Genomic DNA, 27,079 nt, shown 5'->3' on the forward strand with positions numbered 1-27,079 from the left:
TGGCCTCTATGATTATTTATTGTAGTGAAATAAAAAGTAGCAATATTACAGAAATCTTGTATTTTACAGCTTTACATTGGGACTACATAAAAATTATTATTTTACCAACATACACTATTTATTATATTATACAATTTAATTGTTGCAAATGTCTATTTACATAGCTTCATACTGGCAAGAGTTTAAAATGATTCAATATTAGCATATAAAATCACTGTAACACTATGTGTCACTAAGTCAAACAGTTGAGCTTAACAGTTGCAGGTTATTTTAAAGCTGAAGTGTGCAATTTTTCTATGTTAAAAAAATGTTCTCCTATCCAAACTTAACTTTAGAGTCAGCTATAAGGAAGCCATTTTATGGGTTTATTTACCTGAAAAGTGTTTACATTGTGGCACTATCAAAACATTGCTCTACTTGGTTGATTATCCTGACCAGGCCAACATGGCAACAGTGGATCAACCAATGATGTGAGTTTGGGGCAGGGCTATCTGACCGATGGGAGGAGTGTTTGGGAAGCCTGTTTGAAAACAAGGTGAAACCAGTGGCACACAAATCACACACTTCACCTTTAAATCTTCAGCAGGAGTTCAGTTTTACAATTAAGAAAGAAACACTCACACATAAGATTCCTTAGCATAGGAGAACTCCTCAAATACAGGCTGACTACACCTGCGGGACACTTTGTCGTTCCTTGTCTGGGATACCGACTCGGACATTGCCCTCTGCCGGAACGACACCGGCTGTGGTTCTACAGATTGAACACTTTCTGTGAATGTTTCTGTGCATTCTGTGGGTTCGTTAACTTTGTAAATGTCCAATAGGTAGTCGCTCATAGAAATGGGGCGAGATTTCCTGTCCAGCTCTCTGGCACGTTGGACTGTCATGGCCCTGTACTGTGGAGGGGCCGGTTGTGCTCCGGTCTGCAGCGCCTGCTCATAGGATGGGGGGCTGCATGGCATACGACTATCCACCTGTTGGAAGACTTCGATGGCGGAGAGAGGCCGTCGACGCCGGACAAGCTCATCTATGTTCTCTGTCTCATTTTGTGAGTCCTCTTGGAGCGTTTCACAAGGGAAGGCAACTTCCTTCTGAGAGTCCCCTTTTTTCAGACTGCCTCTGTTAAATGTAAAGTTTCCAAGGCTTTTGGCCCTCATTGAGAGGGATCGACGGTTCACTTCAACGTCTCCTTGGTTATGTCTAGACTTACTCATAAAGGATGAATGCCTAGTAGACTGGATTTTGCGAGGGCTTGCTGGGGATGGCAGTGGTGAGGTGGTTATTGATTGCTCTGAGAGAGTTGAGGAGCTACTATCTGAGGAACAAAACGATGGGCAGGAACCAGTCTTAGATGTTCTTCTGTTCTCACAGCGGTGGGGATGCAAGAAGGAGTCATCTGAGTTCTGCTTCTTGAGTGGTTGGCTGTCAAAGTCTTCCTTCTCTGTTGAAAAATCATCATGGCTGCGGGCAAGTTCTCTTAAACCCGTTATGGAGGTAGAAGGAAAAATGGAGGGCTCAGAGCACCGGCGATTGAAAGAGTTTGTGAAAGCATCAAATATAGCGTCAGAGGAACAAGACTGAATGTCAGAGCGTCCTATCTTGCTTAGGCCTGGGCTCCCACGTGGCATCATGTTGTCCTCTTGAGTCTGGCTCTCAACTTCCATGCAATCACAATCAACATCAGGATCTGTGCTGTCATACGCTGAGTCATGCTGGTGGACATCGAAGGATATATTGGGGGACATCAAGGAGGCTGAATCTGTTGAGAATAAATCAATGTCAATGGTCTGTGTGGCTCTGTCATACCATCAAAACAATTCTCTGTTCGTTCGAGCATACCAGCCAGCCCAACATTACCAGCTCTAGATGGTCAAGCTAATATTTGGAACATAGTAGCTGATTAACTTGCAAAAGCTGGCCAGCTTGGACCAGTTTAGATCAGCTAAAATCTAGCTACCATGTTCCAAAACACAGCTACTAGCTTAAGCTGGATTTTCTAATAGGGACTGATGTAATGCAATTCATCAGAAACATCAGCTTTAAGGCCTATGTCTAAATGCAAATTAAATCCATGCATAGTTTGGTGAACATTCTGTTGAGACTTGAGGTTGTGGTCAGCCTCAAAATCATAAATTGGGTTGGATATTATGTATTGAGTTTGAATATGATATGATTTATAATATGTTATATTGCAATATGGGATAAAATGGCCTCATATCAAATCAGAAAGGGCTTATCAATGGTGCATAGATCTTAAAGTATTATATTTCAGTTCTTATTTAAATAGTTAAGATGTATTTACCTGACTTGTCCATGGAGTCCTGTTCCTCGAAATCCCCAAAAAGCATCAGGATAGTATGTCCAAATACCTCAGAGCAATTTTCAATTAGGAACTGGATAAGTCTTGTGACCTAAAAAAACAAAATAAAAAGAATGATGTGTCTTTAATATAATGTGTTAAGTTTTGTGTGCAACTCAGTGTCACAGTGCTTTTGGTGCTGTGGTTTCTTATGCATCTAAACCACACTATGCATATGACAGTGCCAAGTTTTGATCTTAAATCAACAGATTAGTCAAATCGAGACTGCAGAGGTGGATCATAAAAATAAAATAAAAAGAAGAAAACATTGAGGAGACTTTTGACATATATTCTTGCTCAGACACGATCCAGGCTAAGCTAAGTTCTATGTTTAAAGCTATAGGCTCAACACCAAGGCAGACTCCAAGAAACTATTTCATGATATAATAGATTATTTAGAAGTGTCATTTAAAAAAAAAAAAAAAAAGGAAGGGAAAAAAAAAAAACTCCAGCCAAGTGTCTGACCTTTTCTACATCATCCCTGTCTAGGGGCTGACTGTCACGATGCAGCAAGGTTGGAGCAATGCACACTGCCAGGTTCTTGGCATCCATTTTGTTGGTTTCAGAATGCCGACTTATGTGGTGAAACAGGCACAGCAGGTGCTGCAGGAGAAGACTGTTTGCTTTGGGCAACTTCTCGGCCATTCTGAGAGCAGAGAACAACAGAGAAGAAAACAGTTAGGTCCTTTTTCTATTAACCACTCCTCCCATTTTAATTTTGATGAGGGGAGAAGGACAAAAACAGAACCACCTTTCTGACATTTTGTGGCCAGACTTTAGCTTCCAATTTCCCTATTTTCAGATCTCTGAAGAGTAAAGCCCACAGAAAAGTCCCGTTTCTATCATCACATCTGTGCCAGGGACTTTTTTTTAACAGCCCACACATCTGCTCACAGTTTCTCACTACCATCCACCCTGAAACTACAGTGAGTTTACAGCTAGGTCACAAGAGAGAGTCCTACTCACCTTCTCAGCTCACTTTGAGCATCCTCTGCCCTCTCTTTCTCCAGAGCACTCATCCAGCTTTCATAGTGCTCAAATACAAGAAGGCCTCCAGGGAGTTCCCTCAGGTAAATCTGTCAGTACATTAAAATTAAAGAAATGACTTATTGCTTAACAGACACCTCAGAAATAGAAGGGATGTTGATAAGAGACACACACAGACAAAGCCTGGGCCTAACGCAAACAGTGTATTATTCACCTTCAACAATCCAACCAAGAGTGTTACAGGCAGTGCTTCCATGTCTACCTCGGCCCCAGAGTTCAGCTGATCTCTGAGGGCATTCAGGTTTTTGGTGCTGCATGGGACTCTGAAAACACCCTCAGTAAATGGACCCTTCCTGAACAGCAACATGAGTGTTTCCTGTTGGAGGGCCAAGAACATGAGAAGCTTGAGGAATATAAAATCTTCTACCGACTTTAAAGGCTGAAGTCAACATGAAATTGATCCTGGAGTCAAAAATGTGCCATATTTACTTTTCTTTCTGGTGCATGTATGTTTCATCAGTGCATGTTATTCCAAAGAAAACAAACAAAAAATGAATGTCTTCATAATCTGTCATCAAAATGTTATGACTTGAAATGATTTTTCTATGACCCAAGGCCATCAGTTTTTTGCATACCATCAGTTTCCTCTGTCTTTTTGGCAAGGGGTTTGATTGATTCTATAAATACTTCTTAAACGGCTGTTCTTTTTGCCATATTTTTGTCTCCAATCAGAATTATCTCGAAAGTTTTTGATTGAGGTCTGGATAAGGTTAGCAAGAAATTAGACGATGCCTGTCAAAATAAACATCACGTGTTCTACCAATTGCATCTGTGGTGATGTTTTTGAAGACAGATTGCTATTTACTTGTTCTTAGACAACAAATCATAAGATAATAATACATCAATATAATACACTGACGTACAGTAATTGGTTTTGGAAGTGTGGTGTCATGTTGTATATGTCGTCCAAACAGCAAGTTCTTGGCATTGGACTCAGGATGAGCAGGAACGCTTGGGTTTGGAGAGCTTCTCTTCAGCTTAAATGTGAAAAAGTTCCTTTTGCCTCCATTCTCTGTTCAGGTCAAGAAAAATACAATATAAGCATTACTTCAAATTGAACAACAGTTTATCTAAGATGTTTACTACTAGAGTAAAGCAGTGATGTCTTCAAACTGTGTTTTTCACACCTTTGTTTTCTTGCACTTTTATTTTCACACACACTTTTGTGTTTCAAATTACAGTTTCACTGTTTTTTTTTTGGTTTCTGGCGGGCACCTAACCAAACATGTGGTTTCGAACAGCCATTTTGACTAGTTCAAACTCACCAATAGGCTGCTGTGAATGTGCCTCCTGGTTATGAAACTGCTTTGGGAGGGTGGAGATTTTGCCGTTGCCCTGGGAACAGGCACATATTTGTCATTAGCACATGAAGGAGTATTAGGGTGTGACTTCAAATTACACACATGCAACTGTCAAAACTACAACAAAACTACTTTTCATTCATTTTTAGCATCCTTATTTTTGTTGCTGTAGTCATTTTCAAGTGTCATTGGAAGTAACTCGCTTAGAAAGAACGTGTTTGCCAAAGGTAAAAATCTACTGTGAATTGGTGAATACAAGAAAAATTGAGTGCTTACATCAAAAGGCAACTCTATGCCAGATTCCATCCCAACTCCACTAAGGGTTTTATTCTGTAAGACAGAGAAAAACAGCTAAATAAATGTCAGTTGATTATCTGTACGGCAAGACCAAAGGTATTTCCATACACAGACCAAGGCTGAGGACTTACATCATCTGAGATAAAAGGCATAGAAGAAAAATATCCCATTCCAAGCATTTATGCAGTTTGACCCTTGGAAATCTGATCACTAATGTTTATGAATCAGTGACAGAAGAACGCGTACCGTGGTATTTCCACTCAGCACCTTCATGAGGACGCTGGGCGGTGGGGAAGTGCTGCCTGCACTCGATCTTGCCTCTGCAGTTTTCCTGCAATGGCATTTGAAATTGCAACATTATCTGTCTACTTAACAGCAAGAAGTTCACCACCGGTAAATATACTAATAGACTTCTGCGTCCGTAACTGGAGAGATTTGCATTGACGATGGGGTTCAAAAGTCTAAATCCACTTTTTAGCATAACAAATTGAGTTAACCTTGAATTTCAGAATTTAGTATGTTCCCCTTTTGCATTTATGATATGTACAAAATGACACCTCACCTGTGTAGAGTTTCCAACCAGTGATCCTTTAGCTCAGGCAGACTGCAAGTGAGAGAACAGCATGGTGTGAGTTAGTAATCCACAGAGAGTGTAGAGCGCGTGATTATGTTGTGAATGTGAAGAGGCCACACACGCTCGACCTCTTTACAACAGAAAGGGCAGGAAAGTCTCAGCGAGTCATGAGGACAGGAAGCAGCATCACAGCGACAGCTACCACTTCCTCATTTCAGTGTGGCTAGGCGACAAGTGGAAAGTTTGTCTGTACGACTCGCAGTTCATTTTCGAAAGTTAGATTAGGCCTTATAAAACCTGTAGGTAGGAAGAGTGTGAAATGTGTGTAATCATTTATATTTTTGGAATAGTGTGAAGTATAGATGCTTTCTGCAGGAAAGATGACTAACATCTTATTTTGAAGTTCTGCCTTTCTCACAACTTGTTTTAGACATGGTTATAGGTGCATAAATGTGAGATACACATTCAAAGCTATCTGAATTATCCACTGTGTATGTGTTTTATAACCCTAACATTTTGTTATTCACAGTAACATATAGTATTTAAAAATGTTACATGCAGTTTAGCCATTTTGCAAGATTTGCAAAGTTATGCAAGATTTAGCTACTGATGTTCCTTGACCAATTTTTTTTTTTTCTTTTTTTTTTCACAGGTGAACTGTCACAGACCCCAGTGTGATTTCTCAGAAGTGTTAGTACCCAAGACTCTGTCTTGTCTCGGTCTCAACCGCGTTTGTACTTGATCTTGGCTTTGTCTCAGACCAAGAGGATTTGGGATTTTGTTTCAAGGCCATGCAGTCAAAAATACAACTGCGGGGATCTCACTAAATTGCCAGTGCATTGTCTGATTTATTTGTTAACATAATTTCTGTCATGACAACTGTCTGAGAGATTGGCATGGTAATGGATATGGCAATGTTAATGTATTTGGTCTGGGCAGAATAGATCTGCCACGTTGCTGCTGCAGCAGAGCAAGTACCGAGACTTGCTACTGCCAATACACACTGATGCAACAGCAACCGATCAGCTGAGTTATGTAGATAATCATGTGATCGCTACCACACTGAGTTAAGGATCCATCAGCCTGTGCCATCTACAGTGCTGGTCAGAATTATTTGCACCCTTGGTAGGTAATTATTCCCAACATGTTTTGGAGAAAACATTTATTTCATAATGTGATTTCCCCGCCTCTTTTACTTCAATGAAAGGTTAGATTTTTGCATTTTATTTTAATAAAATATCAAAAGGATTAACAATGCCCATTTATTTTTTACAGCCATCTTTGATCATATTTACCAAGGGGGCAAATAATTCTGACAAGCACTGTAGAGTTTTATGGCAGAACTTGGAATTAATGTGATTGGACGTCCTGCTTCAAATGCAATGAATAACATTTCTAATTTGATTTATTTTGTTACTGTGGTGCATGGTCAGACATTAATGAGGGATTGTGTTAAAAATGTCACCATAATTAATACAAATGCCCCAAAAGTATGAAGTATCATGATTTTAATACTGTAACACATGACATAATTAACTCTTTCCCTCCAGCATTTTTTAAAAAGTTGCCAGCCACCACCAGTATTTTTTATTATTTTTCACAAAATTTTCATGGCCCCAATAATATTTTGTTGTATATCTGAAGATGCTATCAAAAGAAAGAACAGAGTCATTTTGAGCAAAAAGCTGAGAAAAATGTGTTTTTGTATGCTGTATGCTATTTAATGTTTTACATATAGCCTACATCTGCTTACATAATGCTATCGCTTGTTTCTGCTTCTTCTTCCTATGTCTTTTAATCTGAAGATTCTGTACTCTTTTAGAAGATGTGTCATAGCGGCCCCTACCGTATAACAGTAAAAACACGGAAAGCCGGAAATTTCCATCAATAGCGGGAAGCGTCTCATAAATGACGGAAATGTCCGCCAATGGCAATATCAAGCAATATCACAAGAGCAAGAGAGCAAGAGAGCTGTTTTCATAAATATGAGCTCGACTGCAAATGTGATATTGATTTTATACAAACATTCAATAAATGTATTTCTTCTGCTGAACACAAAGGAAGATATTTTGAAGAATGTGTGAAGCTAAAAAGTTGATGGGCCCCATTGACTTCCATTGTATGAAAAAAAAAAAATATATATATATATACTAGTCCATGGGGACCAGGAACTGTTTGATAACCAACATTCTTCAAAATATCTTCCTTTGTGTTCAACAGAAGAAAGAAACTCATACAGGTTTGGAACAACATTAGGGTGAGTAAATGATGACAGAATTGTATTTTTTTTGGTGAACTTCAGATATACAGTCCACCATGGGTGCAAATACTAGTAAACTGTCAACTACAAACCTCAGTAAATCACATTGCAGGATTTATGTATATACTCTCCTCCCATGAATTTTGCGTCTGAAAAGAAAGCTCCTATAAATGCATATGCAATAATATCAGACACAAAAATAAATGTGCCTTTTCAGCGCAAATTTTTCAATGCGTGTCTTTAGTAAATCCCGACAGTATTTTTTAACTCCAAAAGAGGGTTTGCTCCAGCGCAAACCTTTAGTAAATCTGGCCCTTAGTTGCATGTTAACTGCAGTTAAATGAAAATGTATTATAGTCAACATTTATATTAAATGCAGTTAGTTGAACTTTTGAGTGTTTTTGTTAAATAGGACTTCTTAGTTTGTAATTTAATAATTACTTCTTTAAAATATGGTTACTGAATATGCTGACAAGCGGTTTCAATTTATTTTGATGGTCCATTACTATAAGGACCGTTGCACCTACATGTCTACTCACTCTCACTAGTGTTAGTAGAGTATTAGTAGACTGGTAGTGTTAGGGTTAGAATAAGCTGACATGTTGTTGCAAAGTAACTTATAGTCAGCAGAATGTCTGTTGGGGAGCATCACAATAAAGAGATAGCAGATATTAAGCAGACAGTTTACTAATACTCTAATGAGAGTTAGTTCACATGTAGTTGCAAAGTTACTTATAGTTAAGAGAATAAGAAGGCAAAAGACAATCAAAATAAAGTGTTACCTGACAAGCATTTATACTAAAGTAAATATAATGTTATTCCTATTGAAACTTGTGTTTCATGTATTTACATATATTTGTAATTACACATTTGTAAAGATGAAGTTGCAATTTAGAACATTTAAAATAATTAACTTTAATATCCAATAATACAATACAGTTAAAATGAAGTACCTTACATGTCCTTTAGTATGCTAGTCAACACACTGAAAATAAGTATACTTCTTTAAAGCATGACAACATAATAGGTAACACTTTACTTTAAGATGACGTAGTTACACATTACTATGCCCTTACTACAGTAGCAAATTATGCTAACTCTATATTAAGTACATACTGTAGTTACTCGGTTCTTATTTGAATAAGTACAATTTAACTACGTCACCTTAAAATAAAGTGTAACCAAAGATTATTAAAAAATGAATGATTTGAAATATACTAAAGTTCTTCACTCTCTTCCCTCTCATTGCCTTGATTTCCATTAAGTGTTGCGGTAGGCTTATTTTTGGAATAACCTCTATTGGTTTTGAAAACATGTGACTAAACCTCAACTGAACTTCACTATTCCTGTTATACTAACTGCCCTTTGATACTGATGGCAGATACTCACTGACTTCCATTTAATGTCTCGTGTCGAAAACCACATGTTCATGCTGAACACCACAAGTAAATGCAGTATTACTTATTACATACTCTCTACATCTTCCTCAATAAGAAGACATTTTCTGGTTGCCTATTCTATTACATTAAGGGTTTCTACTTGTTCAAGTAGACTTATTGCTGAGTGGTGCAACCAACTCCTAACACCTGTGAGAACACCTACATACATTACCCCACTTTCAAATGAAGCTTTGAAAAACACCCACTCATCATCTCACAATGACTGCAACATCCTCATACACCTGCTCAAATTGCCCTGCACTTGTCATCATACACTAGCATTAGCATCCTGACTGCGTATTGGTTTGGTTAGCAGCCTAGTTTCAGCGTCACATGCCCACAGACTACCCACATGTATTGCTCTTTGGTCGTGTGAACATGTTCTCATGAGTGTTCAGTCTTGCTCCTGGAGATCTTTCTTGCAGAGCTTAGTCCCAAACCACATTTATTTCCAATAAAAAATAATAATAATAATTCAAAAAAATAAAAAACTCACCGGAAGGACACCAGGCACAGAGAGACAGACCAAGCCAATACGATGGAAATCCTTAGATCAACACCTGTCTCTTCGTCTTCTGCCTCCTCGTCTTCATTTTCAAAGCTGCACACCCACAGGTCCTTTAAATCAATTCTGTATTTCAGTCTGTAACTTGCATTTGACCTGTAAACACAGAAATATATATACAGTGAGGAAAATAAGTATTTGAACACCCTGCTATTTTGCAAGTTCTCCCACTTAGAAATCATGGAGGGGTCTGAAATTGTCATCGTAGGTGCATGTCCACTGTGAGAGACATAATCTAAAAAAAAAATCCAGAAATCACAATGTATGATTTTTTAACTATTTATTTGTATGATACAGCTGCAAATAAGTATTTGAACACCTGAGAAAATCAATGTTAATATTTGGTACAATAGCCTTTGTTTGCAATTACAGAGGTCAAACGTTTCCTGTAGTTTTTCACCAGGTTTGCACACACTGCAGGACGGATTTTGGCCCACTCCTCCACACAGATCTTCTCTAGATCAGTCAGGTTTCTGGGCTGTCGCTGAGAAACACGGAGTTTGAGCTCCCTCCAAAGATTCTCTATTGGGTTTAGGTCTGGAGACTGGCTAGGCCACGCCAGAACCTATGCTTCTTACAGAGCCACTCCTTGGTTATCCTGGCTGTGTGCTTCGGGTCATTGTAATGTTGGAAGACCCAGCCTCGACCCATCTTCAATGCTCTAACTGAGGGAATGAGGTTGTTCCCCAAAAAAGACCACATGACTTTCTCCCATGACTCCTCTGGATCATCCAAACGGTCATTGGCAAACTTAAGACGGGCCTTGACGTGCTGGTTTAAGCAGGGGAACCTTCCGTGCCATGCATGATTTCAAACCATGACGTCTTAGTGTATTACCAACAGTAACCTTGGAAACGGTGGTCCCAGCTCTTTTCAGGTCATTGACCAGCTCCTCCCGTGTAGTTCTGGGCTGATTTCTCACCTTTCTTAGGATCATTGAGACCCCACGAGGTGAGATCTTGCATGGAGCCCCAGTCCGAGGGAGATTGACAGTCATGTTTAGCTTCTTCCATTTTCTAATGATTGCTCCAACAGTGGACCTTTTTTCACCAAGCTGCTTGGCAATTTCCCCATAGCCCTTTCCAGCCTTGTGGAGGTGTACAATTTTGTCTCTAGTGTCTTTGGACAGCTCTTTGGTCTTGGCCATGTTAGTAGTTGGATTCTTACTGATTGTATGGGGTGGACAGGTGTCTTTATGCAGCTAACGACCTCAAACAGGTGCATCTAATTTAGGATAATAAATGGAGTAGAGGTGGACATTTTAAAGGCAGACTAACAGGTCTTTGAGGGTCAGAATTCTAGCTGATAGACAGGTGTTCAAATACTTATTTGCAGCTGTATCATACAAATAAATAGTTAAAAAATCATATATTGTGATTTCTGGATTTTTTTTGATAGATTAGGCTATGTCTCTCACAGTGGACATGCACCTACGATGACAATTTCAGACCCCTCCATGATTTCTAAGTGGGAGAACTTGCAAAATAGCAGGGTGTTCAAATACTTATTTTCCTCACTGTATATATATACATTTTTAGGTCAGGAAGTTCGGTCTGGACTTGAACCGTTGTGGAGCTATTGTTAGGTTTTCATTCTGTTTTATGGACTTTTAGTTTGTATCACCTTTTTTTCATGTGTTCTGTTCCTGTTTCTTTTGTTCCCCATTTCCCCATGCTGCGTTCCAATTCGCCTATACTACTTATACTACTCCCTAAAAGTATGTATATACAAAATACATACTTTTGAGGGCATAGCAGAAGAGTAGAGGCAAGCTTTAGGACATACCATCACATCATTAAATTGTGTCTTTAACGGAAGCTGTGTCACATATTTACGTGCATTTGGTCACCGTACATTGGCCTGTCAATCATCTTGTCACAGTTAACATCCTCCACATTTATTTTCATTTAATTTCCTACCTTATTGTAGAGAACAGAAGTAGCATGTTGATCTGTCAATCATGGGTCTTTGGATCAGGGAACTCTCCTCAAATGTTTGCATTATGATCCATTTAAAAGTTAATGACCAAACGGATCAGTACAAAAATGTATTTAGTTGCAGATAACATTATTTATTTCTTTTTTACCAGGTTAAATGTTGATCATTAGTCCCTCAAATCCTTTTATCTAAACCTCTCTACTTAACCGTCAGTCGTGCACATCCTGTGGGTTTGTAGTTTTTATTCGTGCACACTTTTTATTCGTGTTTCTAAATCGAATCCTTCTCCAAAGCGTAATGGGTTGTGGGTAATATTAGCCATTAGAGTGTGCACGGATACACACTTCAAAAATCGACTGGAAATATAGACCATCTGGGGACTTTTGGGATACTCTTATCAACATGCTATGCTTTGGGACACACTTATTTTAATCTCACGTACTAGCATTGTTACTGATTACATTCATCACCTGTTTCTAGTTGAGTTGCTCATTATCTTGTTTCCCTGTGTATTTATATGCCCTCAGTTTCCTAAGTCCTTGAGTCGGTATTATCTTTATGTTGTGTAGCTGTTACATTTGCTCCTATTTGCCTGGATTATCATCTTTGTTTTGTGTTTTGAGAATAAAACTTAAAAGTTGCAGTTAGATCCACCTCTCCCTCATCTTCATTGTCTGTCTGCCGTTAATGGTTAATGAAACCTGAGAGTCCATGTAACCAAAACTTTGATGCTTCAAAAAGATTGTGAAAGTGATTCAATCAAGTGGTTTAATCCAAGTCTTCTGAAGAGACACACTCCTTTTATTGTGAACAGATTTCATTTAAGCTTTAGCCTAATTCACATTGATTAACTCAATCCTTGTTTTAATTGAAGCACTTTGCGTAGGACAACTTTGCAAATCTACCAACAAATCTATTCACTAAAAATCATGGAAAATAATTTGTAGTTCAGCCTTTCTGCCTTTTTTGCCTCGGCCCAAACAACCATCTTCAAAACAAAACTGAAACTCATAAGCATAGCCTCTATCTTGATCACATATATTTTGAGACAGAGATACTCATCTCATAAAAAATAAATAAACAAATCCTTGGCAACATTTTACAAATTATTAAATCAGATTATTAATTCACAAATTGTCATTACACTTCATAACTGCATAGTCCAGGAACATTACAGAATTTACAGTGTTTGGGAAAGTACTGTAGTGTGGCTTTTGTTGCTATTTACTGTTGTGAAAGAAAAAAAGTACCTTTTTCTCCAGGGTTTCATGACATGACTGGTCTAGTTCATAGTTTCATTTTCATGTTCTGTTTAGTCTAGTTTGCATTGTTTTCCCTGTCAGAATTTCCTCATTCCTCAGAGAGTCCTCATTCATAGTTTTTGCCATGGTTTCTGATTACACACCTGTTTCTTATTCCGTTAATTATTCCTTCTGTATATTTAAAGTTCCCATGAAATAAAAATGTACGTTTTTTAGTTTTTTAGTATGAATATATTAGCCTTACTGTTATCTATAATAGATGTTGTTATATGTTGTTATAATAGATGATCTGTTCTCAGTTGTTGAGAATTCTGGTCTCCGAATGGAGGCGTGGGTTCAAATCCCACTTCTGACAAAGAGCTTTAATGGGGTGGTGTGGCGCAATGGATAAGACACATGCCTTTGGTGTGAGAGACCCGGGTTTGAATCCACTGTGAGACACCAATGTGTCCCTGAGCAAAACACTTAACCTCTAGTTGCTCCAGAGGCGTGCGACCTCTGACATATATAGCAATTGTACGTCGCTTTGGATAAAAGCGTCAGGTAAATGAATAAATGTTCGCATTTAGAAGATATAACATTTTAAAGGGGTGGTATAATGCCCCTTTTCACAAGATGTAAAATAAGTCTTTGATGTCCCCAGTGTGTGTGTGTGAAGTTTTAGCTCAAAATACCCCACAGATAAATTTTTTACAGCATGTTAAAATTGTCCCTTTAGGGTGAGCAAAAACATGTCGTTTTGTGTGTGTCCCTTTAAATGCAAATGAGCTGCTGCTCCCGGCACAGAGGGTGGAGCTTCAGGAGCTTGTGTGTGTGTGTGTGTGTGTGTGTGTGTGTGTGTGTGTGTGTGTGTGTGTGTGTGTGTGTGTGTGTGTGTTAGCAGCTCCGATTACCTCACGCAGACATTTTTATGTTCAAACTGGAGTCGGACAATGATGGAGAGACTCAAGAAGACGTGACAACATGTAGAATGCAACACGACATTAATGAATGGTTAGTTGATGAATTTATGTAGCTAATGTGGAGTTAATTATCTTCAAGTAATTGATTAGCACATTCTGTCATGATAATCTATAAATTGCTTGTGTGGGAACTGTTGTAAGATGCCTACAGAGTGACATGCTATTGCATTTGTGTTACGTATGTATTGCAATAAATGTGAAAAGACGGATGCGACAGCTTGAGCAGACTCACAAATGTGCTCTATACTACAACAACTCTTCCTCATCTCAACATGGACTGCGTGTTCCCGGGGTCAGGGTTTATATAAATTTTAGGGTTTGTGATGTCACTAACCCGAGAGGAAGCTTGTGTAGTCCCTACCAGCCCGTTTGTTGTAGGGCTGCACGATATGAGGAAAAGCTGCGATGTGCGATAACATTGTTTAATATTGCGATGACGATATGACTTGCGATAACACTGTTCAGCATGTTTTACACAGTACCTGTGTTTGTAACGCGTCATCTCTCCTAAATCCAAAATAATTCCATATAGCTGAAGTGCTGTTCTTTTTCACCACAAGATCTTCATCAGCCACCACATTTTCCTCACTCTTCTCTCCTTCCTCCGCCATCGTATTTGCCAACGGCACAGTGTCGCAACTAAATTGACACCTCACAAATCAATCTGAGTGTAGCTGACACTTCCTGGGCCTTCACCTGATTGGCCAAATAGCATGAACGCGCCAACCATGTCTTCATGGCTAAATGTGATAGGTCAAACGTTTATTACATGCGCTTGGCGCATGTAATAAACTGCTTTCCCTTTTTCATCGTGTCAGGCTGTCTGTTGCGATGTGTTCATCGCGCGAGTTCATATCACGATGACGATGAAAATTCTATGTATCGTTCAGCCCTAGTTTGTTGTAGTCCTTAATAAACGATTTATTTAAAAGCAAATATCTTCCTTTGCTTTGAACTTTGAGCGTTGTAACTTTGCAGATGTTGTTTATGCTCAAATTGCAACATTACACACTATCTGTCCAGTATGGCTTTGCCGCTCTGGCCGAGTTGTGATGTAAACGAAACAGGTCTTTAAAGGAGAACTCCGGTCAATTTTAACATTGAGCTAATTTTTTTGTACATTTGGAGTGCTGTCAGTACAGAGAACAACGACAAAAATCGGTGTTGCCTACACCGTGTTATCCTCTTTTTAAAATTTGCACCCTGTTGACTTCAATGGGGCAAGTTTTAAACCTGCTTTTAGCCTCTTAACATCCTTGATGTGTCATTACAAGTGCACAGGTCATGTGAGTGATTCCTTCTGAGTGAACGCGGGTGAATCTGACTGCAGTAGATGTGAAAGAAATATATAAAAAATGATGTTTATTCAGCCAGCGCACATACCTATATTTACATCCTGTTTTTTGTCGTTGTTCTCTGTATTGACAGCACTCCAAATGTACAAAAAAATTAGCTCAATGTTAAAATTGACCGGAGTTCTCCTTTAAGCCCTCACTTCTTTCTGTTCATTGCTCGGTATCATCAGTATAGTGTGTTTTGTTATTCCTGGTGTTTATTAAAAGGATCTATTTGTTCATCCTGTGTCACGCATCATTCTCGTAATTTGGATGAAGTCACACTGCAACCGTGACACAGGAGGCCTTTAGCCCTGATGAAGGCCTATCTTAATCATCATCATCATCATCAGGATGATGACTATAAGATTAGACCGAATTTGACTGTATCATAACCAGTCTTCAACATATTTATAAATAAATATTATATTTCATTTCACTATATTAATATACAGTATTACTTAAATAGTGAATGAAACAAATGCAGTGGCAGCATTTATTTTAGATGCCACATTTAGAAAAAAAAGGAAGTAGCTGAATTTCCGTGGCATTTATATTTCATTAGGTGTGGCTAAAGGACGCTGTTTAAAAAAGCTCTAAAATCCTGAAAACTAACATTTATATTATCACACTAAGCCTTAAGAAACCAAATTCACTCAGCCATTTGTGCATTTTCTGTGTTGCTAAAGTTATGATTTAACACATTTTTCATTTGTTATTTTTGTTCCTCCAGCACCTCTGATAGATTGTTAAGCAACGGGTATTGCATAAGCCTCACCATGAGTCCTGCGTTATGTAATAGTAACGGTTCTCTGCAGATTAAAGGAGCTTCTAGTGTTTTGACCATTAAAACTCATTGGAGTATTTGATTTGTTTCTTCACTAACTGCAGCTGAGATTATTGGCTTTCTGAGATCCCAAATGGGTGTTTACACAAGTGATGACAGAATGGCCAAATCATCCAAGAGTCCAGTCTATTCTCTCACATCAAGGTCAGACAATCAATACAGGAAGATTCAGTCAATACAGAAGTAGCAGAGATACTATGTGTGCAGGAGAGTGTTAATCAAACTGGGCTGTCTAGGGGAAAAACACACTTAAAGGTCACCAAGTTTACACATGACAACTAAACAAGAGCTTGCCACAGCCCAGCTAGTGCTATAGACATGTGCCAGAGATGTTCAAATTGCTTCCACCAAGCAGTTTTAAATATGTGTACAATATTTTTATTTTTCCAACCATTATACATATTTGGAATACAATAAAACCCCATATTCCTTAAGGTGAGTCTCTAGACCTGTTCCTTCTAGACCTTTTGTATCATAATCATGAATTAATAAATGTATAGATATTAATGTGGGTCAACACATTAAGCAATGCAAAGTATTAAAAGTGTGGTAAAGAAAATAATGTAACAATAAGGGATCTTAAATTAAAATTTATTTATGAATCGTACATAAATCACTAGGGACATTTTCTTGGTCAAAGCAGACATACAATAAAACAGAGGATTTAAAATAAGAATAATAAGAATAAATAAGTGGTATCTTTATAGTAGGTGTCTTTAACTTCTATGCACTCGCATAAAACAGTTAAAATAAATATAAATATTGAGGTGGGATACGGGTAAAGTTAGGGACAGGTTTGGTGGTATGGTTAGGTTTAAAGGTGGACTAAAGGGTAAATAAATAAATAATCATATTCAGAATACACAATAAGTGCATTGAATCAATGGTTAGTTTTAATGGTAGTACTAGTTAAAGACAATATAAAGTGGGCCCATAATAATAATTTGGTAACACTTTATTTTGATAGTCCACTTTAGACATTCTACTAACTATAACTTGTCAACTACGTCAACTTATTCTACTAACCCGAACCCTAACACCTAACCCTAATTTAACAGTCTACTGACAGTCTACTACGGTCTACTAATGCTCTAATGAGAGTTAGTTGACATAAAGTTACTTATAGTTAGTAGAATGTCTAAAGTGGACTATCAAAATAAAGTGGAACCAATAATTTTGACCTCATCTAAATTAGACTTGTATGTGGGGAAATCCCATCACAATCTTTGTTAGTTGGGTGATTCCCATTTCATGTCAAAAACAAAAGGAACTCTAAATATAGTACACCATTTTAGTGTGTAAAGCACATTAGTAAACGTGATTGTTTGTGTATGTGTGCTAACCAGAAGAATTCTTACTTGAGCTTGGCAATGACAAGGGCGTCACTCAGGAGAAACAGGTGTCTTTCCCTGGTCTTCAGTCCTTCGGTCAGCTGAGCACATGCATCCAGAATCAGCTCTGAGTTCTCATTGGTCAATCCCAGCACAAAGGGACACTGATCCACCGCCACCAGACATTGAGCTTCCTCCCTGAAGATCAGATAATGTCTCACTATAAACCACCAATGCAACAACATTGACCACAGATGAAGGAAATAAAAGTACGATTGGGAAAATCCAATAGTGTGTGGTTGCTTTGGGTGAAAATTGTTGGTAAAATATCAATGAATTATTCTTTGCGGTGGGTCAAACAGTTTTCTTACTTAGTTCAAATATTTAATCCATGTAACTGTCACATCAGCTCAGACAAGATGGAGATCAGGGAATCTATTTGCAGCAATACTTTATTTATCACAAAAACAAAGATAATCCAAACGCAATGAACGTTACAGCTTTGTAAAACAAAGACAGCACCGAACAGAGAGAACCAAGCTGAGGGTTTAAAGTCCCCATGAAATCAAAATGCCTTAAGGGTATCTATAAGCTAATGTGCTCCAAAACAATAAAACCTACAGTTTCCAACTTACGCCAATATGGATAAATTATGTTGATGACATCACTCTGCAATTTAGCTTCTCATTAGATTTTCTGTCCAATCAAATGATCTCTAGAATCGGAAGAGTCCCGTCCCCAACATTATAAATAGAAGCTGAAGCTGCGGCTGAAATGGTCACTTGTTCACACAATTACTATTTTCTACATGGAATCCCTACTATATTGGGGATATGGAACGATTTAGACTGTGTAAATATGCTTTCCATTGGGGCGAATGAAGTCTGTTTTCACATTAGTGTCATGTGAACCAATGCAGCCGCACACAATCTGCTCCGGCGTAGTACCGAATTATGTGACCCTAGTAGACGCTGTAATGATGGTAGACCCTGGCGTCTACTAGGGTCACATAATTTGGCACAACACCAGTCCAGAGACACGATAGCATAGAACGGATCATATGATCGAGTCGGCCCAGACCACAAACCGTACTAGACTCATTTGAATTCTACACAGAATGCTGTATTTTAAAGCGATATGGAGGAAATTGGGATTAGAAACAGCACTGACGAGTAGAAGAGATAACACTGGTGCCATGCACCAAAATAAATGACCTCTTTTCAGACTACACATCCTTAGCATGATTACTATTACAGTTTTGCTTCAGTAACAGTGTCATATTAAATCTAAAAGGGGAATCTAATAGACTGTGGCTGTCATAAGATGTCAAATGCAGCTTTGCCCGAGCCTAACGGCTATGGCCGAACTGTGATATAAATGAAATGCCATTGGCTATTTTTAAAAAGGGGGAGGAGCTGTTCGATATGTCGCGCCCTGTCTTCCTGTTTCAGTGGAAATTATGTCAATATATATATAGATTGTATAAATTGCAGTCACATACCTTATTGGGCTCCAAGACATTCCTAAAGTCTTTCCCAGCACCAGGTTTGGTGCAGAACGTCTCCTCTGAGCCAGACATCGCAGGTGCTGTATAAAGCAGACATTGTTTTATTCATTGTTCTTTTTATTCCTTTTTTAATTTTTTATTCTATTTCTTCAGCTACAAACCATAGGAACAAGAACAGGTATATTTCTGTGTGATAAAAAAGTGTTTGCATCGTACTGAGCAGATGAAAAAGGCAGAAAGATGATACACATATTCAACTTCCATTCGTTCCATAAAGACTACTTTCATCTTCTTCCTATTTATACTGGATTTTTTGAAGCCTGATGAATTACGTTTGTTTGTTTATTAACTATTGCCACATATGGTTGTTTATTCTTGTCTAGGTTTTCTTTCTCTCTCAGCTATGGCTGTGTTTTGGATGGAAGCACTATAAATTCGTTCATTCATTCAAGCATATCATGGTGTCCATTGTGTGTTTGCGCTCTGTGCTTGTTGTCCTGGCATTCATCCCTGAATTGTGCCTTGGGAGCTGTGGGTCATTGCGTTTTATTTCATCACTACAGCTGGCACTGCTTGTTTGGACGTTTTATGTTTATGCTTTGGCAAAAATTGCAAAAATGTCCTGCACACATAAAGGTTAAAGAAACCCCACATACGAGAGAAAAAACGCTTTACTGAAATATATATATATTTTTTTTATAGCCTTTTTTTTTTTTAGCAAATTTTGTTAGCATGTTTATGCTTTGTGCAGTGCTTTGAGCACTAAAAAAAAAAGAAAAAAAAGAAAGAAATTCATTACATTTATATAGCGCTTTTTCTGAGACCTCAAAGCGCTTTACATAGATTGGGGAATCTCCTCAACCACCACCAATGTGCAGCATCCACTTGGATGATGCGACGGCAGCCATATTGCGCCAGAACGCCCACCACACACCAGCTTACTGGTGGAGAGGAGACAGTGATGAAGCCAATCAGTATATGGGGATGATTAGGAGGCCATGATGGACAGAGACCAAGGGGCAAATTTGGCCAGGATGCCGGGGTTACACCCCTACTCTTTTTCGAAGGACATCCTGGGATTTTTAATGACCACAGAGAGTCAGGACCTCGGTTTTTAACGTCTCATCTGAAGGACGGTGCTCTTTTGGTTGTATAGTGTCCCCGTCACTATACTGGGGCATTAGGACCCACACAGACCACAGGGTGAGCACCCCCTGCTGGCCTCACTAACACCTCTTCCAGCAGCAACCTGGTTTTCCCAGGAGGACTCCCATCCAGGTACTAACCAGGCTCAGCCCTGCTTAGCTTCAGAGGGCAACCAGTCTTGGGCTACAGGGTGATATGGCTGCTGCAATTATATATGGCACTAGTTCAATATATAAACAGTGATGGGTAAGTTATTCTAAAAAAGTAATTTATAGCTGCTAATTATATCTTCAACAGTGTAATTAGATTACTGTATTAAATACTCTCTCTAAAAAGTATTGTATTACTTATTACTAATTACTCTCTAAATCCCATATCAACCTCAACCAGCTGAACAATACAAGGAAAGGATAATTTTAGCTCTTTCAAATAAATAATATAAAATTGCATGAATTATTCTTGAACTGACCAAGTATTTAAATGGAGGTTACATTAAAGACATACTTTTAAACATTATACATTCAATTTTTATGTTAAATCCCCTATTGTTTTATATAGAATTGTTCTAGTCTATTCAGTATTTAATGCAAGTAACTGAAACTAAAGTAATCCCTTACTTTACCTTTTCAGGGGAAAAGTAATTAAATTACAGTAATTACACCCAACAATGAGTATAATAAGTATACTAAATCTATAAACATATTGTAATGATTAGTAGTTATAGTCAGTTGTGTGACACAGACAATTTGCTGTCAACATTAAGTCTTAAGTCTTTATTAAAAAAAAAAAAAAAAAAAAGAAAACGCTAGCAAAAATCATCTTGCACCTTTAAAAATGTAAACATTTTACTGCTGAAGAATATGTGATGACAAACCTCGTCCACAGAATGTGTTTACAGCTAAAGTCAAGTCAAGTCACTTTCATTTATATACCGCTTAACAATATAGATTGTTTCAAAGCAGCTTTACAGTGATAATAGGAATAAACAAAATAATGACCTAATTAGAATCGTTGCAAGCTAAAATATGCCATGGCTTATGCCTTATCTAGACTTAAATAAGAGAATGACTTGTCAAAGCAGTCAGCATCCCATCATTTTACATGACAGCTTGATCGAACAGGATCATGTATTTAAAGACAGGAAACGGCCAGCTGCTTTCCTGTTCCCATAGTAACCTAGGCCAGAAGAGATGGTAAACATGCTGACCTTTAAGAGATGTGCAAGTTAATGTTTTTTAAAGGCAGACTGCATCAGAGCAGTATTTAAGGGACACTTAAATACTCCCATTGCAGGCCATATACATGCACAACAGGACAATTCAGCACATTGGTTTTTCTTAGAAGTTATTGATTCTGCATCTCTCTTTTCAATAACACCTCTTTACAGAACTGCTTTGTTTGTGCACCTCCTATTGGTAAAGGAATGAATGACCTCTATTGGAGAAAACAGTCCCTCATCTTTCAAGAGCAGGTCTCATTATTTCCTATCAAATAAACAGGTTTTGTAAACCACTGAACATCTAAAATGAGGCTGAACATTCTGTTCCCTTATTAGGTCTGGACTTGGCTCAGACTGAGCTGCATTTTTCACCCTTTCTTTGTAAAAGTTCATTAATCTGAGCAAGGGTCATTTACACTTTATGCAAAATTAAACCTCCTCTTTCGTCTTCTTTTGTTTTTAATCACACTACTTGTCAGCGATCTCCGCTGATTTGGCTTCTTCAATGACATTCAGGCTAAATCCTGATTCACAGTGGACCCAAAAAGCATTTGGTCCCTTAGGTCACAAAATCCCTGAATGGCATTGGATGACATACAAAATATCAAACCAGTGGCATTTGCTAACAATTGAGTCTAGATGTTTTCTTAGAACTTTATTTGTTGGAGCCATTTTGTAATTACAGTTAATGCGTTTTTTTGTTTTTGTTTTGTTTTTCAAAGTCTTTTGTTTTTTTGGGTCTACTGCAATAGGTTTTCATACTTGAATGTAAAAAAAACCCATGATTTTTTCACATATTTTACATTGTTGCAGCACCTCTCTATAGTCTGTCAGTAACGCTCTGTTTAGTTCTTGTCTCTATGAAGCCCCTCCTTACGAAAAGCACAATGTGCTCTGATTGGTCGGCTGGACTGTTGTGATTGGTCAACCGCTTTGAGCGTGTTTGGGAAATATCACACCCCTTACCATAACCGCGTTTGAAATGGGGTGGATAAAACAACGTATCTTGGACATGGTAACAACAAACTACTAACACAACTTTTTTTGCGTATGCCATGGGTGGGATTATTTAAATGAGGAATATTGTGATGTGTATGTTACCGGAAGAAAACTCAAGACTACAATCAGGGAGTTCAGACCCAGTGTGCACTGATATAGAGAATTAACTTCCTTTGGAGTGACTTTGTGCTTTGTAACTTTGCAGAGCTTTTTCATGCTCAAACAGCAACATTACTCACCAGGGGCCAGATTTACTAAAGAGGGGAAATCAGCGTGAGAGCGCAATTCCATAAAAGCGCTGATGGGAGTGGAAAGTTCTGTGCGTGATCTACTGACAACACGCAAATTAAAGAACACAGGATAATTTCCATAATGACCAACGCAATCTATCAGGGGAGGGGAGGGTCTTTTTTTTTTTTTTCAGGTCTTTCGATTTAATGGACAAAATAAGCTTGAGCAATTTACATATGAACACGTGCGAAGACGACGGAAAAACATTCTGAGAGCAGCAGTTTTACTTTCTGCTCTGACAGCTGCAAGACCACGCTGAGTGTGTGTTAGAAATCAGGAATTGTGAGAGAACATTAGGCTCCAACCAAACTTGTGTCTTTAGTTGACAAAGTTTAAATCCCATCAGGCTACCGCACTTCCCTTAATGTTACGGATTATGTCAGTAGGCGCAGAGCAGGCGTTTTTTTGTGGCTGTTTGAACGCATTTGACCACATGAGCGTTTACACTATGAAACCAATCTGGCCGAATGCGTTTTCGACTACCTCTGGAAGTGGTCGAAAGTGGACAAGCTTAAAGCGTTTTAGACCCCGTTTACACCTGTATTTAGCGTCGTCTACTTGTGATCCGATCAACCAAAATGCATCTTAATACCAGCTGTAAACAGGGCCATTATGGACATATTCTACTAATGTTTGACAACTAGAAAATGTCCAAATATTTGGTATACATACTTGGTTTGACATAGGCCAATGGGATTCATACATAAGTGTGGACCAAGTGTGACTTAAGCGTTTAAAGGCCCTATTTTAACGATCTGAAACGCAAGTAACTTTGTGGGCGGGTCTTGGGCGCTGTTGCTATTATACCGGTGGGATAAATGACTCTTGCGCCCTATGCAAATCTAAAATGGGTTGGTCTGAAGTAGCTTCATTATTCATAGGTGTGGTTTGGGCGTAACGTGAAATAAACCAATCAGAACGACATCTCACATTCCCTTTAAGAGCAGACGCACGCCAGGAGCGGATCAGCCGAGGAGACAGACGTTCTCGTCAGGGCCGTAAAAGACAGAGAAGTGACATTGTATGGGGATGGGAGAAACCCACCCAAATTAGCTTCAGTTAAACAGGCGTATAAAAATTTGGGTAAGTGTGTAAGCTAGATTTATGCCTATTTTTTTCACATCTTCATGGACACAACAATGATTTCCCTCGTGTGTTAATATTTTTCCTTGTAATAATGTATGGTTTTCTAAAAATGAGAACTGCTGCGTCTGTGTGTAGATGAGATAAGCAAAGTGTATGCGCGTTGTGGCCAAGCATGCGCCCTTAAAATAGCATATGAATAACCAACGCTATCTCACGACCAATTCGTACGAATTCGTACGAATAATAAAAAGTTGGCTAATTCGTACTAATTCGTACGACCTCAGTCATACGAATTTGTACGATTTGTCTAAACCCACGTGATGGGTAGGTTTAGGGGCGGGATCAGGGGTAGGTCATTCGTATGAATTCATACGAATTGGCCAATTCGTAAAATATGTACGATTTTGCAAAAAACGTACTAATTCGTACGAGTCAGGTCGTATGAATTCGTACGAATAAGCCACCTCGTAAAATTTGTACGTTTTCCCGTGAGATCGGGCTCGAATAACATGCGCAACGCGCCACTGACTTTAGACTAGGTTTTTCCTGGTCAGTGGCGGAACTGTTTTCTAAACCTGCAAAATAGCACCAGGGAACGTTTGCGCCGGAACACGCCTCCTCTTTGCGCTGAACCGCCCCCGGGAGCGCAAATTAATTTCCTAATTTACCGACGTGCGTCTGTGTAGGGAAAAGTCCACTGTGCCCGGGTGCAAAATAGGAATGATACATGCGTCGGTGTACAAAGCCAATTGTGCTGGGTGCAAGATAGGGCCCTAAGTGTTTTTAACAGTGAACGAGCTATACTTCATATTTTACTGTTATCAAAATGCATTTTGTAAAGCCAACAAATTGGTTTGACATTTTTTATATCCAATTCATTATGAAATACAAACAGCGCTGTCAAGAATTTGCCAAAAACAGGCATGTTGGATAAAGAAGATGCATTTCAAAAATGATTGTACAAACTGTCATTGTGCATATGCAATTAATTATGCATTCATATGTGAACAATTGATTTCCTTTAGTATGCGCTTTAATATTCACATCATCAGGGTTCAGGAATCTAAACATGAGTCCCACTAGAGGCAAACACTATTCAAGCACAGCATGCATCAGTTATTTAGTATATATTAATGCAACATGGCATAATTACAGAGCCTTTCTGGAAACTTCTTCCGCACTATTGCATTCTGGGGCAATTATGCGGCACCAAACAATGATCACTTGTTCACGCAGCCAGTGAAAAACAAGTCTGTGTCATTTGTATAGCATGGAGCCAATTTATCAGTCTGTCTGAGATTGGCAAAGGACTCTGGCTTCAAAAAGGAGAAAAAAAAATCACTTTATTCAGTTGTATGTCATAACATTTCTCTATTTGAAACTGTATTCTTCACTATATGCGAGTCTTCAGTGTATAACAGTGAAGTTATGGCAAGTCAGACTCCACTCACAGTGTTTCACTTTAACCAGTACTTATCACTGTAGGAAACATAAGAGTTCACTTTCTTATTTTTAATAGGTAAGCAGACTATTTAATCATACAAATAATCAAACCAATTCATAAACAATCATATAACTATAAATATTTAATAAATATTTAAAGAACCTATTTAAAAAAAAATACATAGAATTATTCATAATTATTAATATATATATATATATATATATATATATATATATATATATATATATATATATATATATATATATATATATATATATATATATATACTGTATCACTTTCTGATAGAATCAAACTATGGTAACAAAAATGTTTGGAATGCCAATAAGTGCTGAATGATTGAATGAATGAATGAATGAATGAATGAATGAATGAATCAATCAATCAATCAATCAATCAATCAATCAATCAATCAATCAATCAATCAAATAATTTTCTGACACAATTATGCTATTACAATATTTATTAACATGCTAGTAAATGCTTATTTGTAATTGGTTATTTTAGAAGTTGGTCATAAATTACAGAATAACTTGAGTCCACATCATGTATGAAACATAATACAAATATATAATAGTTTCAAAGTTGTAAAGACTTAAAGTTAATATAAATGTCAAAACATTAGGAATGTAACGATACCCTCATGTCACAATTCGATACATATCACGATACTGAACTCATGATACGATATTATTGCAATACTCTAAGACATGTGGTAAAAGGTTAACAAAAAATGTACTGTTGATTAAAATGCTAAATTTGATATTACATTGTGTGTGTAAATCAATAGGCTTGGACTTGGTGCTGGAAACCCAATGCACAGGACAATAGTGACACCAGAATAAAAATATTCATGATTCTGAAGCTGAAAATTATTTTAGACGAACATGCTTGCACTCTGTCACTGACTATATATATTTAAAACAATGTAGGCCACTTTTTACTGCTAACAGAAGACATTTGCCATTATCAGGACCCACAAATATACCCCCATTGCATTATTATATTAAACATTATATATAGTAGCTTAATGTAGTACTGGCACTAAAATTCTGTAAACTTGAATTTTACAGAATTACAGAATTTACAATTTTGGGCAAATTATACACAATACATATTGTCATTATCTAAGAAACATATTGATACATTTTTGTATTGTGATATATTGTGACTGTGACACAATATATTGTTACACCCCTACAAAACATACATGCTTTGTATAATTTATACAAAAATTCCATATTATTGTAAATTGGAAACTTGAGAATAAGAAGCTAGTTTCTGAAAAGTCTCTTTCTGATACAATCATAGATAGATAGATAGATAGATAGATAGATAGATAGATAGATAGATAGATAGATAGATAGATAGATAGATAGAACAGTGCACAAACATCTATTAATTCTATAAAACTTTGTTTATAGACCCATACAATAGAATCATAATAATTTGTATTTGTATTTTAAAAAGTAAGCAAAAACTTTGATATCAACACCCTCAGAGGTACTCACTGGCTGTATGGGGGCAGTGGTGCCATCATAACTTCCTCTCCTTCTCATTCTGAGAAACCTTTTAACAGCACCGCCCGCTTCCAGAGTCTCACACTGTTTATCCCGAAGATACTTTTCCAAAACTGGAGCCTTTGAGAAGAGTTTTCAGCACCCTGCTTGCGATCCAGTTTGAAATGAACGCTGGCTTCTCTTAACTGGCATCTTCAGCAGTAACTAATGAGCATGAGAACAATGGAGGACAAATGGGAGGAGAGAGTGGTTCCGCTTGACCTGGACCAAACCTGCCTGCTGTGGCAGCCACTTGTTCTTTGGGCTTTTTCAGCCATGTTTGCTCTGACACAA

At 37.9% G+C, this 27,079-nt stretch overlaps 1 protein-coding gene across 1 annotated transcript; it reads right to left on the reverse strand.

Moving 5' to 3' along the window:
- On the reverse strand, positions 1-26,925 carry tagapb (T cell activation RhoGTPase activating protein b). Its single transcript, XM_084432046.1, has 14 exons — positions 26,738-26,925; positions 19,018-19,103; positions 17,544-17,714; positions 9,774-9,938; positions 5,567-5,608; positions 5,251-5,335; positions 4,984-5,037; positions 4,672-4,741; positions 4,270-4,418; positions 3,561-3,722; positions 3,326-3,435; positions 2,825-3,005; positions 2,303-2,411; positions 1-1,759 (listed from the first exon to the last, which is right to left on the reverse strand). The coding sequence occupies exons 1-14, from the start codon at positions 26,783-26,785 to the stop codon at positions 618-620; spliced, it is 2,574 nt and encodes an 857-aa protein (XP_084288172.1). The 5' UTR covers positions 26,786-26,925; the 3' UTR covers positions 1-617.
- Between the last annotated feature and the right edge of the window lie 154 nt (positions 26,926-27,079).

Source organism: Rutilus rutilus (assembly GCF_951802725.1).
Source record: "Rutilus rutilus genome assembly, chromosome: 15".
Classification (NCBI taxonomy): domain Eukaryota; kingdom Metazoa; phylum Chordata; class Actinopteri; order Cypriniformes; family Leuciscidae; genus Rutilus; species Rutilus rutilus.

What these genes read in the sequence shown, in the direction of transcription:
- tagapb (XM_084432046.1), bottom strand. Translation starts at nt 26,785, where the DNA reads ATGAGAAGGAGAGGAAGTTATGATGGCACCACTGCCCCCATACAGCCA. An exon ending in CTGTGCCTGGTGTCCTTCCG is followed by an intron (nt 5,609 to 9,773) that starts GTGAGTTTTTTA and finishes TCTCACTTGCAG; the next exon opens with TCTGCCTGAGCTAAAGGATC. An exon ending in CACTTCCAAAACCAATTACT is followed by an intron (nt 3,723 to 4,269) that starts GTACGTCAGTGT and finishes GCCCTCCAACAG; the next exon opens with GAAACACTCATGTTGCTGTT.